General features: G+C 47.1%; 1 protein-coding gene across 1 annotated transcript in view; it reads right to left on the bottom strand.

Annotated features, from left to right (window-relative positions):
- The window catches only part of DEF6 (DEF6 guanine nucleotide exchange factor), a 799,533-nt gene that overhangs the window by 226,469 nt on the left and 554,589 nt on the right, over nucleotides 1-18,475 (bottom strand). Inside the window, exon 9 of the mRNA XM_073575620.1 lies at nucleotides 13,159-13,325. Within this exon, the coding sequence (XP_073431721.1) occupies nucleotides 13,159-13,325 (167 nt within the window). The remainder of the gene's footprint in view (nucleotides 1-13,158; nucleotides 13,326-18,475) is intronic.

The following is an 18,475-nucleotide window of genomic DNA, read 5'->3' as shown; positions in this document are numbered from 1 at the left end:
ATAATGTTCGATACAGTATATGATGAGCTCCACATAATGCTACAGTATATGTTGGTACCCATGGATGAAGCTCCACTGTCTTATGGGCCCAAATAATGCTCGATATATAATGGGCCCCATTTCTAATGCTCCAGTGTATAATGGGCCCTGTAAATGCTGCTCCAGTGTCTGATGTCCCCCATTTGGAAAGGTCCAGCATACGATGGGCCTCACGGATGATGCTCTAGTGAACGATTGGTACAAATAATGCTCCATATATTATCTGCCCCATTTGCAGTGCTCAAGTATATGATGGGCCCCATGGATGATGCTCCAGTGTCTTATGGGCCCAAATAATGCTCCATATATAATGGGCCCCATTTCTAATGCTCCAGTGTATAATGGGCCCTGTAAATGCTGCTCCAGTGTCTGATGTCCACCTTTAGAATGCTCCAGTGTATGGTGGGCCCCATATATCATTCTCCAGAGTATAGTGCTTCCCAAAAATTGCTCCCAACCTTTAAAACAAATAAGTCTCCTCGCTAGGGAATCCCGGTACTCTGGACTCTCTGACCAGAATGTCACTGTCAGGAAACGCGGAAGACGTCACGGCGGTGGAGCAGGGAGAGGTAAGTATTTCAACTTTGCAAGTGCTGTGATCCTGAGCAAGCAGGGGGGGCCCACTCATTGGCGACGGCACTGGCACAGGGCCCCTCATAGTACGGCGGTGTATCTGACGGTGGGTGGGCCCTCCTGGGCCCTCCCTCCCACCGGCAGAGACACTTTTGCGTACTATGAGGGGCCCTGTGCCAGTGCCGTCGCCCATGAGTATGCTCCCCCACCTGCTCAAGGAACCTGCACTTTCATCTGCACCTTCCTCTTTGTCACCGTGTAAGGTGGTATAGTATGCGGGAAGGGGAACCTGAGTTTCATCAGGGTCAGATTCTAGCCATGTAGAGTGCGAGGGGAATGTAGTGGTCTGGGTCAATGTACCAGCAGAATCATCTAGCACTGGCTGGGCATCAGTGCATTTGTGGTGCACCCAGGAGTACGGTTGCCACAGTGGCACTACCTTCCTCCTAGGGAGTGTGATGTCATGCTTGGGAGCAATGAAGGATCTCTCTAGCAGTTAAATCAACACACAACACAGTTCCCACTCCAGGCCAGCAGGGAGAGCTCTGAACCTGACTGCTGAGGAGCTGCTCTCTGTGGTCGGGAGGAGGGAAGTTAGGGCAGTCTGTGAAGGGAAGGGGAAGTGTGTGGACGTGAGAAGGAGAGCTGGTGGATGAGCAGAGTTAAGGCTCACTCCTAGCTGGATCGTATGGTCTGGATTCCGGTCTTCGAGTTTGTAGGAACACTGACGGTCCTGCAGCAGAAGCCGGAGGAAGAAGCAGCTGTAAATGCTCTGTTCCCAACTAAGGCTCAGAGGCCCCAGCAACGATGTGTGTGAGCCAGAAGGAAAAGGCTACGGCTGCCTGCCATACGAGAAAGCTCCAAAAGAGAGTCAACAGGGGGAACTTCAGTGAACTCAGTACTGCGAGTACCTCAGATAAGCGCTAGAACGGAGGCCACACTACCTATCTGCAGAGAGAGAATTCCTAATTTGCTTCCAGGCTGACCAACTCCTTCTCCATCTGTACTCTAGGTCCTGGACGGCACTTACCAAGTACAGGTAAAGGAACTGCACGACTGTGTCTGTCATCTTTCTCCTGCGCCTGGCGCACGGCTCTGCTACATCCTGCACTGCACACCATCTACCAACTCTTTCATCTGCCCTGCGACTACAACCCTACCTGTGCAGGGCTTCTACATCTTAGCAGAACCACAACATCTGTCCCAGAGAAGCGACACTGCAGCGCTGGTCAATCTGATCAGAATCCACAGGTGGCATCACGTATCGTTCACCTATAAACGTTATTCACCCCTTTGCATGGACGCCCAGGGCCACGAACTGGGTCACCACATCCATGACACATCCCTCTGACACCGGCCCGGTACCGATTAACCACACTGCCCTGGCTGGCGACCCACACTCCATGTCAGATTCATCTTGGACTGGAGAATTCACAATTTGACTTGATAACCCAGGCATGGTATGTGAGAAAGAGCTACATGGACTAATGTGAAGTGTGGCCTGCTGCATCATTCACTTTTGGTGGGGGTGAAGGACACAAGGAAAGGGGTTCTTCCTGACCAGGAGCCAGCACTTGATGACTCAGTGCTTGCATTTTTTGAAACTTCAGAAGAGGAGGGCATATTAGCTGGAGTCTGTTTCGGAAATGTAAGCCAAAACCAGTTCCTGATGCTCCGGCTTTAAAAGCGGTTAACCGGCTACCCGGAGCCAGACCATGACGCAGGCTCAACACCTCCTGCCTTAGCTGCTATTGTGCTTTTGCCACTACCAGCAGATGCACCACCACCATCAGTACCAGCTGGCCCCCCCACGCCCACATCCACGGCCTCTTCCACCATACTTCCAAATTTTGGAGAAAATGTACCCAAAATAACATCAGATATATGTATATGTACTGTATCAGAAGCGTACAGCTGTATACAGTCAAAGGATAATTGTATATATTTCATGAGTCACACAGAGATGCTCACAGGCTCAGTATGGATTAGACAAGAATACAAAAAGTAGAAAAAGGGTAGAGTATCATCAGATAGCAGGTATATATAGTATAGTTTAAACATTCTAAATCTCCGTATATATTTCAGGAGGCAGACACAGACGCTCTCAGGCTCAGTATGGATTACAACACAATATAAAAAGCCGTAAAACGGTAATGGATCTGAAGCGTACAGCTGTATACAGTGTAGGGGTCATTGTCAATCTCAGTATTTATTTCCAGAGTCAGAAACAGACTCTCACTTGGTCAGTTTGGATTAGACCAGGATATAAAAAGCAGTAAATGGGTAATGTATCACAAGCGTAGAGCTGTATACAGTGTTGGGGTAATTTTTAAATCTAAATCTAAATTGCAGGAGTAACCCACAGACTCGCACACGCTCAGGATGGATCACACCACAATATAAAAAGAACATCCGCAAGAAATAATCACACATGTGGGCCAATGTTCCAGGTGTCAATGATACACTTAGAGTGGTGGGTGGAGGAGGACTTTCTGGCAGAAAGGGTACAGTTTCACTAGATACCAGGTATATATAGCATAGTTTAAACATTAAAAATGTATGTCTATATATCAGGAGTAGTGTTGAGCCACCCCGCTAGTGTTCGAGTTCGGTTTGGTTCGTCGAACAGGAGGCAAGTTCGTCGAATGTTCGTCGAACCCCATTGAAAACAATGGCAGGCAAACACAAACACATACAAACCCATAGAAAACACATACAAAACACCTTAAAAGGTGTCCCAAAGCAGACAAAATGCTCAGAAGACACAAATGACATATGGAAAAGAGCAACTACATAAAGAAAAGAGGTGGAGGAGTAAAAGGAGGAGGAGACACAGATATAGGCATGTCATGCCCTTATAAAGTCAAGAAAGGCTGGAAGAATCTAAAATAAAAAAAATTCTAAAATTCTAAAATCGAAGACGATCATATACCGTCGGACTTCCCACCATAAATTATGCCAACTGCCGATCGGGCGGCGTTATTCCCACGACCCTCCGAACAGCGTCCATGAAGGCAAAGTGTTTGGTTTCCAGGGGCAGTATGGTTGCAAAGCTGAACCTTAAAGGAATGTCCAGAAGTGCACCACCAGAAGTGGAGCCTGTGGCTTAATTGGACTCCACAAGGGCAACCTCAACCATGCCAGCCACGGGAAGGATGGACAGATTACAAGCTTTCTCGATTCTGTGGGTGGTGGTGTATGGCCATTTTTAGTTGTGCAAGCGATTTGTCAGCTTAATTCCGTTAACGAACGAGACTCCGGCATGCCCCCGCAGTCCGCGTCCAGTTTACTAGAGGGACATGCGAGCCTCTGGCATGCGAGATTGGGCAATAACAGGTCTGTCATGCCCTTACATGTCCGGGGCTGCACGTGTACAGTGAAAGGACCAGCGTGTGTCGCTTACAGGTGCGGATAACTCGCTGAACCCTGTTAGTGATGGAGATCTGGGATTCCAATTCTTCCCCGCGAACAAGGATTTCCCACTAAGTGCAGGTCAACCGGAATTCCGGAATTAGGCCTAAACGGCATTCCAGAAAGAATGTGAAAATATTAAGTGTCCAAACCACAGGTGCTGTAGCTTGCTTAACAGCTGGGCTCCTCTGCTGAGTAGCACACAGTTCTTACATAAACAGGCAGCATAGCTAGGTTCACGGGTGGGCTCCTCTGCTGAGCAGTAGACACAGGTACTAGGCCCAAAGTATTCACTGGGTTAAATGGAGTTAAAAAATGGTTCTTACATAAACAGGCGGCACAGCTTGTTTCACGGGTAGGCTCCTCTGCTGAGTAGCAGACACAGTTACTAGGCCCAAAGTATTAACTGGGCTAATGCAGTCCAAAACTGGTTCTTTCATAAACAGGCGGCATAGCAAGGTTCACGGGTGGGCTCCTCTGCTGAGTAGCAGACACAGTTACTAGGCCCAAGGTATTAACTGGGCTAAATGCAGTCAAAAACTGGTTCTTTCATAAACAGGCAGCATAGCTAGGTTCCCAGGTGGGCTCCTCTGCTGAGTTGCAGACAGTGCTACAAGGCCCAAAAGGATTTTCTGGACAAGATGCGGTAAAAAATTATTAGAAACACACACGGTGTAGCTCCTTGACAGGTGTACTACACCGCTGGCTACCAGACACCGCTACTCTGCCATGAAACTGTCTATTAACATTGAAAATAATTATTAATGTGAAAATAAAGTTACGCTTTTGGTGAACGAACCGTTCTCGAACGGAAACTCGAACAGCGGAATTTTAAGCAAAGTGTTCGAATTCGACGAATGGCTTGAACACCACCCAAAACATCTCGAATTTGAACTTGGCGAACAGTTCGACTCGAACACCGCTCATCTCTAATCAGGAGGCAGACTCAGACGGTCTCAGGCCCAGTATGGATTCGACAAGATTGTAGAAAGTTGAGAAAGGGTACAGTATCACCGGATGCCTGGTATATATAGCATAGTTTACACATTAAAAATCTATGTCTATATATCAGGAGGCAGACTCAGACGGTCTCAGGCCCAGTATGGATTCGACAAGATTGTAGAAAGTTGAGAAAGCATACAGTATCACCGGATACCAGGTATATATAGCATAGTTTACACATTAAAAATCTATGTCTATATATCAGGAGGCAGACTCAGATGGTCTCAGGTCCAGTATGGATTTGACAAGAATGTAGAAAGTTGAGAAAGGGTACAGTATCACCGGATAACAGGTATATATAGCATAGTTTAAACATTACAAATCTTCGTGTTTATTTCCGGAGTGCGACAAAGACACTCACAGCCTCAGTATGGATTAGACAAGAATCGAAAAAGTAGAAAAAGGGTAATGTATTCGAAGCGTACACCGGTATACACTGTTGGGGTATTTTTAAATCTTCATATATATTTCAGTCTCAGTAAGACAGTCCAGACTCTCCGCAAGAGGAAACGAGATGGATAAAAGTACAGACGGAAAGTCGAGTGATTGCAGAAATTTTGGAATTACTAATCACGGGAAAAACTCCCTGGAGAATTCTCAGAGGTGATGCTGACTCTCAATTACTTTTTCTGTGGAGACAGGGAAAACAGTTCTTTGTGAAGAAAGGGTTGCTGTATCGCAGTACCGTGGATCCCATCACCGTTACTCATCTCCATCAAATTGTGATCACAGGGAGAGATGTAGACATGGTCCTCACTGCCTATCATGATCTGTCAGGTAACTTTGGAGCGCAAAAGACAGAAGCCACAGGCCATAGGCGATTCTATTGGATTGGCATGAGAGGACACATTTAAAAATGTGGGCAGAAATGTCACACGTCTGTGAGTAAAAACTGTGAAAGCTGATGATAAACCACCACTGCATTTCATTGTGAGTCGACGTCCATAAGAAATGGAAGCCATTGATCATCTGAAGATAGAGCCCAGCAGGACAGGGCATAGCTACGTCTTAACCATCATCTATCAGTTCACCAAATTTGTAGTGGCAGTCCAAGTGAAGGATTTAACAGCCCAGATTACACAGCGGTGGAGCAGGGAGAGGTAAGTACTGCAAGTGCTGGGGCCCTGAGCAAGCAGGTGGGGCCCACTTGTGAAAGCTGGTGCCAGGTGGTGACCCCGGCCCTGGGGGGGAGGCAGCCCTGTTAGGGAGGTTGAAAAAATGGCATATGTTGATGTTGGACATTCAGCAGCTGCAAATGGAGGAATTGGAGAAGTCCGAGGAAGAGGAGGACAAAAGCAAGCCATTTTTCTGGCAACCTATGTGTCATCAGGGGAAGGTGGGACAAAATCCTTTGAAACCCATGCATGGTTCATTTTAATGAAGGTTAGATCATCAACATTTTGGGTTGACAGATGGGTCCTTTTTTCTGTCAGGATTGATCCAGCAGCACTGAATACTCTTTCGGATAGCACACTAGCAGCAGGGCAAGCGAGCTCCTGTAAGGCATATTGTGCCAATTCAGGCCAGGTGTCCAGTTTACAGGCCCAATAGTCAAAGGGGAATGACCTGTGAGGGAGAACATCGATATGGGAGAAGTAGTTTGTAACCATAGTTGACAACTGCTGTCTCCTGTCACTTTCAATCGATGCAGTATTACCAGTCGTGTGACCGGTACTTGAAAGATCAGTCCACAACATGGTCATGAAACCCCTGTCTCAAACGCCACTTTGGATGTGTGCACCATGAACACCTCTTCCATGTTGCCCCCTACGGCTCGTGGGAGAATCATCACCGCTGCTGTGTGCTGGGAATGCCTCAAACAAATGGTTTACCAGAGTTCCTTGTTTGTTAGCCAATATTAGCTCTAGGTTCTCCTGTGGCATGATGTTTTGGAATTTGACTTTATAGCGTGGATCCAGGATGCTGGCCAACCAGTAGTCATCATCGTACATCATTTTGGTAATGCGGGGGTCCCTTTTTAGGATCTGCAAAGCATAATCACACATGTGGGCCAATGTTCCAGGTGTCAATGATGCACTGCGAGTGCTGGGTGGAGGAGCACTTTCTGGCAAATCCACATCCTCCAATCACACACAAACCCTGTACCTGACCTTGCCACACCAACATTTTCTCTTGCCCCCCGAGAAGCATCCTCCTCCCCTAAATAATCATCCCCATCATCATCCTCCTCCTCCTCTTCTTCCTCCACCTCGTCCAGGAGAGTTCCCTGAGCAGACGATAGCTGACTGCCATCAAGGCTTCCCTCCTCCTCTTCCTCCTCGGCTGCAGACGCTTGCTCCTTAATGTGCGTCAAAGTTTGCATGAGCAGACACATAAGTGGGATGGATGCTCATGTTTATGATGGCATCATCTACGCTTACCAGCCGTGTGCATTCCTCAAAACACTGAATGACTTTACAGAGGTCTTTCAGCTTTGACTACTGCACACCCGACAACTCCATGTCTGCCCTCAAACTGCCTCTCCGTGTATCCTCCCACAAATGCATTACAGTCTGCCTCTGTTCGCACAGCTTCTCAACCATGTGCAGGGTGGAGTTCCACCTTGTTGCAACGTCGATAATTAGGCGGTGGTTGGGAAGGTGGAGCAATCGCTGCAGCTTCTGCATACGACTGGAGTGTATGGGCGACCAGAGGATGTGCGAGCACAGTCTTCGCACCTTCTGGAGCAGGGCTGTTAACACCGGATAATTATTGAGGAAGCACTGCACCACCAGGTTCAAGGTGTGAGCAAGGCAAGGTATGTGTCTGAGTTTTGACAGGGCTATGGTTGCCACAAAATTCCGGCCGTTATCACTAACTACCTTGCCTGCCTGAAGATGTAGACTGCCCAGCCATGACTCAGTTTGTCACTGCAAGTAGTCGGCTAGTACCTCCGCGGTGTCTGTTGTCGCCCAAACACATCATCTTCAACACAGCCTGCTGACGCTTACCACTAGCTGTTCGATAGTGGGACACCTCGTGTGCAACACTGGCAGCTGCGGATGGAGTGCTCGTGCGACTGCGCCCTGTGGATGAGCTTTCGCTTCGGGAGGAGGAGGGTCGAACGCCTACAGCCAACTGTTTCCTATACCGTGGGCTAGGCAGCACTGTCCCACCACCGCTGTCCCCTGTGGACCCTGCATCCACCACATTAACCCAGTGCGCAGTGATGAACATGTAACGGCCCTGGCCATGCCTACTGGACCATGCATCTGTTGTGAAGTGCACCTTTCCACTCACTGATTGCTTGAGTGCATAGACAATGCAGTCTTTCACATGCAGGTGGAGGGCTGGGATGGCTTTTCGAGAAAAGAAGTGCCGACTGAGTAGGTCATAGCATGGTATTGCGTAGGCCCTGAGCTTGCAGAAAGCTTCGCTTTCAACCAACCGGTAGGGCATCATCTCTAACGAGATTAGTTTGGCAATATGGGCGTTCAAACACAGTGTATGTGGATGAGAGGATGAGTACTTTCTTGTCCTATTCAGAGTCTCTGGTAGGGTGAGCTGGACTTGAGACCTGCATATAGTGGAACTAGCGGTGGACATGGCGGACTGAGAGAGGGTTGGTGATGGTGATGGTGTTGGTGGTCTTGCTGATGGCCTAGATTCAGTCTTTCGTAGCAATAACATTGTGATTCCCTGTCTGCTTTGGCCTTGCGACCACACCTCAACATTTGCTGCTGGTGGTGTGCTAACCAGTGGGCTTACAGTGGGGGAAGCGATGGAGCGTTGCTGACTACCTTCATTCGGAGCAGGTGCACATGTGGTACGTGAGGTTTGGTAGTCTGTCCACGCTTGCAAGTGCATGGTGGTTAAATGTCTATGCATGCAACTGGTATTCAAATTTCTCAGATTTTTCCCTCGGCTAAAGGTCTTTACGCACTTCTTACAGATAACCTTTGCCTGATCATTAGGATTTTGTTCAAAAAAGTGCCACACTGCACTCTTCCTACTATGGAAGACATTTTGAGGCCTTGCACGCTGTGCTAATTTGACCGTCTGGCCAAGCTGTCCTGCAACTCTTTTGGTTTTTGTAACCCGTTTTTCGACTGCTACGGGCCTGTCAGATAACAGCTGTTGCAATGACTGTTGCAGATCCTCCTCCTCCTCTTCTGAGCTATTGGGGAAAAAGCTAGGAAAGTGTAGTGGATGTGCAGTACCTTGGGTTGACCATTAGAGGGCATAGGACTTGACATTAGCTTAGGGCTTAAGAAACCGTTGGTCATGGGGGGCGGAGTTAGAGGGAATCGGGAAAGATATAAATTTGACAGGAGAAAACAAGCCATGAACAACAAGCGAAATGTCAGGGGAAATGTCCCCAGGGGGAGCTCAAGTGACGAGGAGACTGTGACAGTTGCCGCACTGTGAGAAAACCCAACCAGGGGGACTGAGGAGAAAGGAAGTCAGGGGGGTGGTCCTGACATAAAGTACCGCAGCACAGACGAGGCCCCGGGGAAACACATACCGAGTTGAAGACGATACCTGACCAGAAAAATTACTGTTGGTGTATGGGCCTAAGGCGGCCACAGTGACCGAGATGACAGGAACGTCGTTAAGCAGAAAGGGACGGTGCGTGTATTTACGTCCCTGGTGATAAGTACGGTGTGTGTGTGTAAAGGGGCCTGGACAAGGAGGGCCGTGAAGAGAATTGGCGGTGTATTGTGAGGGCCGTCAGTCGGACGGCGAGAGAATAAAATCTTGGACCTGTCTCTGTACATCTCTGCGTGGTAAAAGAGGGACCACCCCCCAGTCCGGCCCACTGACCCTACACTATGACAAGGTACAAGGTATATATAGTACTGGGGAGAATTTGAATCTCCCTAGAGATTTTAGGAGGCTGAACTATTATCTCAGGCCCAGTATAGCTTAAACCTCAATGTAACAGGCTGAAATTGGCTGGTGTATGACAAGGTACAAAGTGTATATAGTATTGGGGAGAATTAGAGATTTTAGGATGCTGAACTATTATCTCAGGCTCACTATAGATTACACCTCAATGTAACAGGCTGAAATTGGCTGGTGTATGACAAGGTACAAGGTGTATATAGTATTGGGGAGTATTTGAATCTCCCTAGAGATTTTAGGAGGCTGAACTATTATCTCAGGCCCTCTATAGATTACATCTCAATTTAACAGGCTGAAATAGGCTGGTGCATGACAAAGTACAAGGTGTATATAGTATTGGGGAGAATTTGAATCTCCCTAGAGATTTTAGTTGGCTGAACTATTATTTCAGGCCCACCATAGACTACACCTCTATTTAACAGGCTGAAATAGGCTGGTGTATGACAAGGTACAAGGTGTATATAGTACTAGCTGAAGAGCCCGGCGCTGCCCGGGCATAGTAACTAACTGTGGTTAGTTATAACAAATTATAATTATCCTCCTTCCCATAGTCCCGTGCCCATATACCCATCATACATATCCACCATCCCATAGGCCCGTGCCAATATACCCATCATACATATCCTCCATCCCATAGCCGAGTGCCCATATACCCATCACACATCCTCCATCCCATAGTCCTATACCCATATACCCATCATACATATTCTCCATCCCATAGTCCCATGCCCATATACCCATCATACATATTCGCCATCCCATAGTCGAGTGCCCATATACTCATCACACATCCTTCATCTCATAGTCCCATGCTCATATACCCATCATGCATATCCTCCATCCCATAGTCCCGTGCCCATATACCCATCATACATATCCACCATCCCATAGGCCCGTGCCAATATACCCATCATACATATCCTCCATCCCATAGTCGAGGGCCCTTATACCCATCACACATCCTCCATCCCATAGTCCCGTGCCCATATACCCATCATACATATTCTCCATCCCATAGTCCCATGCCCATATACCCATCATACATATTCGCCATCCCATAGTCGAGTGCCCATACACCCATCACACATCCTTCATCTCATAGTCCCATGCCCATATACCCATCATGCATATCCTCCATCCCATAGTCCCGTGCCCATATACCCATCATACATATCCGCCATCCCATAGTCCCGTGCCCATATACCCGTCATACATATCCTCCATCCCATAGTCCAGTGCCCATATACCTATCACACATCCTCCATCCCATAGTCCCGTGCCCATATACCCGTCATACATATCCTCCATCCCATAGTCCAGTGCACATATACCCATCACACATCCTCCATCCCATAGTCAACCATTATGACATCATAATGAGCGGCGGGCTTGCAACCTATGATGACATCAGTGTCGCCATGGCAACCATTATGACATCATAATGAGGGGCGGGGCTTGATACACACACACTTTTTCCCCATTATGTAAATAGGGGCAAAATTGTTTGGTGAATTGGAACGCGCGGGGTTAAAATTTCACCTCACAACATAGCTCTCTCTCGGGGTCCAGATGTGTGACTGTGCCAAATTTTGTGGCTGTAGCAGTGATGGTGCGGATGCCAATCCCGGACATACACACACACATACACACACACATACATACACACATTGAGCTTTATATATTAGATTGGGGAGAAATTGAATCTCCCTAGTGATTTTAGGAGGCTGAACTATGATCTCAGGCCCACTATAGATTACACCTCAATGTAACAGGCTGAAATTGGCTGGTGTATGACAAGGTACAATGTGTAAATAGTATTGGCCCATTCCAATACTAAAATTACCCATCTCTATGAACTCTATACTATAAGTGCTCTGCTCTACTGTTCCCAACGGAAGCACTACCTTACCCTAATCTGTACAGAAATACAATACTAGAGTCATAATAAAGCATAATACCTTACAGTATGTACAGTATGGTAACACATAATGTGGCAATATCAAAAAGACAGTCGGTACTACACAGCCGTGTAGCAGTACCGAAACATAATAGAATATTTACATTAATGCATATTTACATTAAAGCTCTTATAGGTGAAGGAGGCAATAAAGGGGTGTTCTATCACAATCCTCCCATACACCTATACAAATAACTGAGACTTTTGAGTTATATTTCATGTACATGTTAAAGATGTATGGATGGACATTGTACGGCGGCACATAGAGTTCGAATACATGAGAAATTAACTTCAGACTATAAATGTGGAGAAAAGAAGTGCACTATGGACTTTACCAGGCAATGGGTTGTTATTAGAGTTGAGCGAAACAGGTCGGTCAAATTCATAAGTCACCGACTTTCGCTAAAGTCGGGTTTCATGAAACAAAACCTGACCATAGCGTGAAGTTGGCCATGAGGTCAGCGACCAGAGCGCCAAAGTCGCGTTTCAAATGATGCTTCCAGCGCCCTTTTTCAGCCAATGATGGAGGATTTGATGGCGACACCCATCTGACCCGACCAAACACTGGGGTGAGTATAATCTAACCTTTTTTTCTTATCTTTCAGGTTACATTGGGGGCTTATCTACAGCATTACAGAATGCTGTAGATAAGCCCCTGATGGCGGTGTCGGCAGCTGATAGGCGAAAAATAGGGTGACAGATTCCCTTTAAGTAAGCGTAGGTTGTAGGAATTAGTCAGAAGGGTGAGCATGCCCGATAGGTCCACAAGGGCTCTAAGCCCAGGACATCATAGCAGTAGTGAAGCTGCAGTACCATGAAGGGCGCTACTACCCCGCAATGTATGTGAGGGTGAAGAAAGTAATGAAGGGAAAGAGCAGGAAGAATGCTGTGTGGACTGTGATGTAACTGATGTGTCCGGGACCATTGAAGAAGAAAGTAAAAACGTTAATTTGGCATCAGAACCGGTAACTGTGTCCGTTATTTCATCTTTATGCACTGGAATCAAGTGTGCAGGAGCTGGGTCCCACTGCATTGGAATGCCTGACCATGGACCAGCAACCAGAACAGGTACACCGGTAGATGCTGATGGTATTTCTTTGGGAGGAGTCAGGACACCATAGCCCCGGTGTCCTCGGCTGCGACTACCATCCTGCCCTCCTCTTACATTGGCACTAACTAATGATTATAAAACAGAATGTCATATTTAAAGACAAATATAAATGTTTAAAAGTCAGATTTTTCTTTAAACTTAATTAAAATAATGGTTAAAAGTAATTTTACTGTTTGTAATGAGAAAATAATAGTTAACGATAAGCAGAAAAAATACATACTTGGCCTGGGCATGCCTGTACTCCTCTTCATCTTGACGTGCTTTGATTTCTTGTGCTAGAGCTTCCTGCAGCCGCTCCTGCAACTGCTCGAGTTCTCGAATCCTCTGTTTCTGAAGCACAGCTTCTCGCTCTTTCTGTTGCATTTCAGCCTGCATGGATGCACGAGCCTAAGAAAAAGGTTGAGCAGCATTATTTATATTTTGTAGAATAGTATGATCAAAGGGAAATGACCAATGAATACTGATGAGTGAGCACTAAAATGCTTAGGTACTCATTACTTGAGTCAAGCAAATCAATGCTCGGGTAACGATTATAATGAAAGTCAATGAGTAACTCAAGCATTTTTCCGGCGGTCCCCCCAGGAAGTTTGGAGTGGGCGTAAAAATTGCTGAAAATGGTAGAAACAGCACTGAAATGGCATGGGAACAGCATGGGGAAGACCCCTGGAAGCATCTCTGAATCCCAGGTCACTGCTGGGAACAATGCTGTCAGTGAATTACGTCACTTTTACAGACTGACAATAAAACATACAAAACTGCAGTTAAAATGGATTTGACTGGACAAATGTTAAGGAACATTCTTTCCAGGCTAATGCTTGCATACAAGGCAAAATAAATAAGAAAAATACTACTCCACACCTTGTGCTATGTTCACACGAAGTGTTTTGCTGCCATTTTGCACGTTTGCATTGATTTCAGTGGTGAAAAAAAAAATTCACCAAGGAAATGTAATTTTATCATTTTAACACCTTATCTGGCCATGTGGTGTGTGAGACATGATCAGACACATCCTTTTTAATTTAGGATGGTGGGACTCTGAAAGTCACAATTTTTCTTTTCAGAGCCATCAGGCAGCCATCACTATTTGTAGAGGGCCATCAGGCAGCCCTTACTATCAGAGGGCCAGCAGGTGGGCCTCACCATTATCAGAGTGCCATTAGGCGGTCCTCACTCTAGAGCCAGTATCCAGCACTCAATAAGCATCTTTGGAGGGCCAAAAGACAGCTATGCTTTGCATAGCGGTATATTGCTACTGCAATATAATTTATCCACCTGAGGTGGGAAAATTTTCTTTTTCTTATTAATACTATAAAATTTTAAACTTGGAGGACCAGCAGGAGGCCCTCACAATTTATAGAGGGTTAGCAACCGGCCCCCACTATATTTTAGAGGGCCCACAGGCGTCTTGTGGACAGATGAGACCAAGATAGAGTTTTTTTGGTAAAGCACATCATTCTACTGTTTACTGTAAATGGAATGAGGCCTAAAAATAAAAGAACACAGTAGTTACAGTCAAATATGGTGGATGTTCAAAGATATTTTGAAGTTGTTTTGTTACCTCTGGTCCTTGGTGCCTTGACTGTGTGCAAGGCATCATGAAATGTGAGGATTGCCAAAAGATTTTTGGTTGCAAAGTAGTGCCTGGGGTTAGAAAGCTGGGTTGGCATACTAAGTCTTCCAGCAGGGTAATGATCCTAAACATAATTCACAAAGCACCAATAAATAGATTGAAACAAAGCACTGGAGAATCAGCTCTTTTGGATTCCAAAATTGTTTCCTCAACTAGAAGATGGTGCCACATAAAAGCATTTTTTCTCATTACTAAGGAGTGGGTCTCCTACATTAGGAAGGCTAAGTTTACATTTAGCATTTTTGCTGCATTTTTACAGTACCACCAAAGCCTATGAGATTTCAGAAATCTCATGCACACACTGTTTTTTGTCATCAGTACTTTGTGCTTTGCATGTTTCTTTGGACACAAAGCATGTCACTTCGTTCATTTTTTTCAGCGTTTTTCACCCATTGACTTGAATGGGTAATGAATAGTGTTGAGCATTCCGATACCGCAAGTATCGGGTATCGGCCGATATTAGCGGTATCGGAATTCCGATACTGACTTCCGATACTTTTGTCATATCGGATACCGGAATCGGAAGTTCCCATCATGCTATGAGCCTGCTTGCTTTGATTAAGCCAATGGGAATCCTCCGAAGTGTGGGCACATCCTGTTAGGCATGTAGGCATGTTAACTATTGGCATGGCTGTGATTGGCTGCCGAAATGATGTCATGATGCACTATAAAAGCCACCGCAGCCGCCATTTCTGGTTCACTCTGCTGTGAATTCAGTTAGGGACAGGCTGCTGTAGAAGACTGTGAGGGACAGTTAGAAATAGCGATTCCACCACACATCTAGTGCTTTACCCAGGCTACATAAACCACCACTGTAGCCTTCTTTGCCCTAGCAGAAGTGTTCACAGCTGTCTGCAAGGGCTGTGTGAGTGCAGCTCACGCTGTGGAGTGGGTCCTGCAGCCACGTCAGGTTGTAGACTGCCCAGCGTGCCTCACTGCTGCCTCATACATCTTTTAATTTTTGAGCTGCATTTTTTACATAATTTCAATCTAGTGTGCTTCCATCCGTATCCATATACGTTGGTTGCAAACACTAGTAGTAGACAGCGGAGCCTTTCTGCAGCCTTTCAGTGCTAGTGTCCACTTTGCTGCACTGTTCACGGCTGTCTGAGAGGTCTCTGACTGTGTGTGAGTGCAGCTCACGCTGAGTAGTGTGTCCTGCAGCTACGTCTGGTTGTAGGACGCTCAGCGTGCGTCAGTGCCTCACACATATTTTTATTTGAGTGCAGCTCATTTTTTCTTCTATTAGTGTGCATCCATCCGTCTCCATCTACGGTGGTTGCAAACACTATATAGAAGTACACAGCGGAGCCTTTCTGCAGCCTGTCAGTGCCAGTGCCCACTTAGCTGCACTGTTCACGGCTGTCTGAGAGGTCTCTGACTGTGTGTGAGTGCAGCTCATTCTGAGTAGAGTGTCCTGCAGCTACGTCTGGTTGTAGGACGCTCAACGTGCGTCACTGCCTCACACATATTTGTCTTTGAGTGCAGCTCATTTTTTCTTCTCCTATTAGTGTGCATCCATCCGTATCCATCAACATTGGTTGGTTGCAAACACTATATAGGAGTAGATAGAGGAGCCTTTTTTTCTGGCTTGTGCCCTGCTGGCGCAGCCAGATTAGTATTACCCAATTTTTTTGGAGCCTCATCTTTTGCATTGTAGGTTACCTGCCTGCATTGTAATAGCTCCAAAAAGTTGGTGATACTATCAGTTTCAATTCTTTGTTCACATACTTTGAGTTTGTTTCCAACAAAGAAACCACAAAAAAAGTTCACCAAACACTACATTTGGAACTTGTGTAGGCCACATCAGCTCCTATTAAAGTGTAGTCCACACACACACACTTCATAAAATTAGTGTTTCTTGTACCTGTAACCAGCTGTTCAGGAATAAGCACACTAAGGCCCCCCTTTGTACTTTTCTGCCTATCTTAAGCAGTCTGGCAAGATGAAGAAGGCAGGGAGTAAGGCGCGTGGGCGTGGGCGTGGAGTTTCAGCAGGGAGAGGACGTGGGGATTCTGCAGGTAGAGGATGTGGGGATTCTGGGCCTGCTGCGGGCACCAGTGGATCAGCATCCCCCAGTTTTAGCAGGCAACAGTCCTTTATGCGCAGCTTTGTAGGACCTCAACGTACCCCACTGCTGCGGGAGGAACAAATTGAAGCCGTTGTCGGATGGATGGCAGCTAACGCATCGACTTCAATTACTTCCACAGCCTCTCAGGACCAGAGCACCGAAGAGCAACCATCTGTCTCTTCACCACCTGCCAAAGTGCCCAGGCTGTCAGAGAGACATGGACAGGAGCCATCACAGTCTCTACTTCTGTTCTCGGAATCTGTTGGCTTGGAAAGAGGGGGCCAGCCAAGCAGCATTCCTGAATGTGAAGAAGAGGGAGTATGCAGTGATGCGCAACTTCTTTGTCCCTCTGAATCTGAAGAGGCGAGTGGGCCAGTGCCTATGGTCAGCACACCTCAGTACGCATCAGATGATGACGAGACTCAGTTGCCACTTTCTGGTGCGTACGGTGCTGGCGAGACAATCCCGGAGAAGCAGCTGTTTGAAGAGGGGAGGGAAGATGATGAGGTCCTTGAACCATCATGGCGAGAGGAACAGGAAGGTAGTGGGAGCAGCTCGGAGGAAGAGATTCCCCTACCGGCCAAAACAGGAGGCAGAGGGAGGGGGAAGACTTGGTTGCCTGTACCCTCCACTTCGGCACCCGTTAGGAGCATTCCTCATTCCAAAGGCAAAACGGGCGCTCCCAAGACTTGCAGTGCGTGGTCCTTTTTTGACACAGTTGCACATGACATTTGCTTTGTCAAATGCAAGCTGTGTCATCAGAAAGTCAAAAGAGGGAGAAATGTCAGCAACCTCAATACCACAAATATGTGGAAACATGTGCGCACCAAGCACGAGTTGGAGTTGCAGAGACACCCTGAAGACGTAGGCCAACGTACAGCACCACCTACAACCTCTTCAGTTCGTGTTGGGGCCTCTTCCTCCAGCTCACACACTGCTGGTTCGGCTTCCTCACAGGATTGCCAAGGAAGAACCTCTGCCACTGTTGTCCGGAGACCCTGTCAGATTCCACCCATAGCAGCACGTTCCCATCCATCACAGCCATCGGTAGCACAGGCATGGGATAAAAGGCGCCCTTACTCGGCAAACCATCCCTGAGCACAGTCTCTGAATGCTGGCATTGCCAAACTTCTGGCAGTTGAAATGCTGTCATTCAGGCTGGTGGACACTGACACCTTCCGGGACTTAATGGCATTGGCAGTACCCCAATACAACGTGCCCAGCCGCTTTTATTTCAGCAGGCGAGCCGTCCCTGCCCTGCAGAAACATGTTGAGGGCAAAATAAAACATGCGCTACTAAACGCCGTTAGTAGCAAGGTCCACCTGACCACCGATGCGTGGACCAGTAACCATGGACAGGGACGATACCTTTCCCTCACTGCCCACTGGGTCAATGTTGTGGAGCCGGGTACAGATCTGGAGAGTGGCGCTGTACGTGTTCTTCCAACGCCACGGATTGCAGGACTCCAGTCTGTACACATAGACTCCTCCTCCTACTCAAGTTCCTCAGAAACAGCAGAGCAGGAACCTGTTATGACCGATATGAGCACAGCCGTGGCCAAACGTCAACAGGCTGTACTCAAATTAATTTCTTTGGGGAATCGAAGCCACACAGCGCACGAGCTCTGGAATGCTATCAAGCAGGAGAGCGATGTGTGGTTTGGGCCAGCGAATCTCCAGCCGGGCTTGGTAGTGTGTGACAATGGCCGAAATCTGGTGGCAGCTCTTGGCCTAGGCAACCTCACACACATCCCATGTCTGGCACATGTGCTTAACTTGGTCGTGCAGAGCTTTCTGAGGGACTATCCGGATCTTGATGCACTGTTGCACAAGGTC

The sequence above is a fragment of the Dendrobates tinctorius genome, unplaced genomic scaffold (genome assembly GCF_039654945.1).
Source record: "Dendrobates tinctorius isolate UK_male_01 unplaced genomic scaffold, ASM3965494v1 ptg000045l, whole genome shotgun sequence".
Taxonomy (NCBI): Eukaryota; Metazoa; Chordata; class Amphibia; order Anura; family Dendrobatidae; genus Dendrobates; species Dendrobates tinctorius.
The sequence above is the reverse complement of the archived record's forward strand: the minus strand, read 5'-3'. Positions and strand labels throughout refer to the sequence as shown.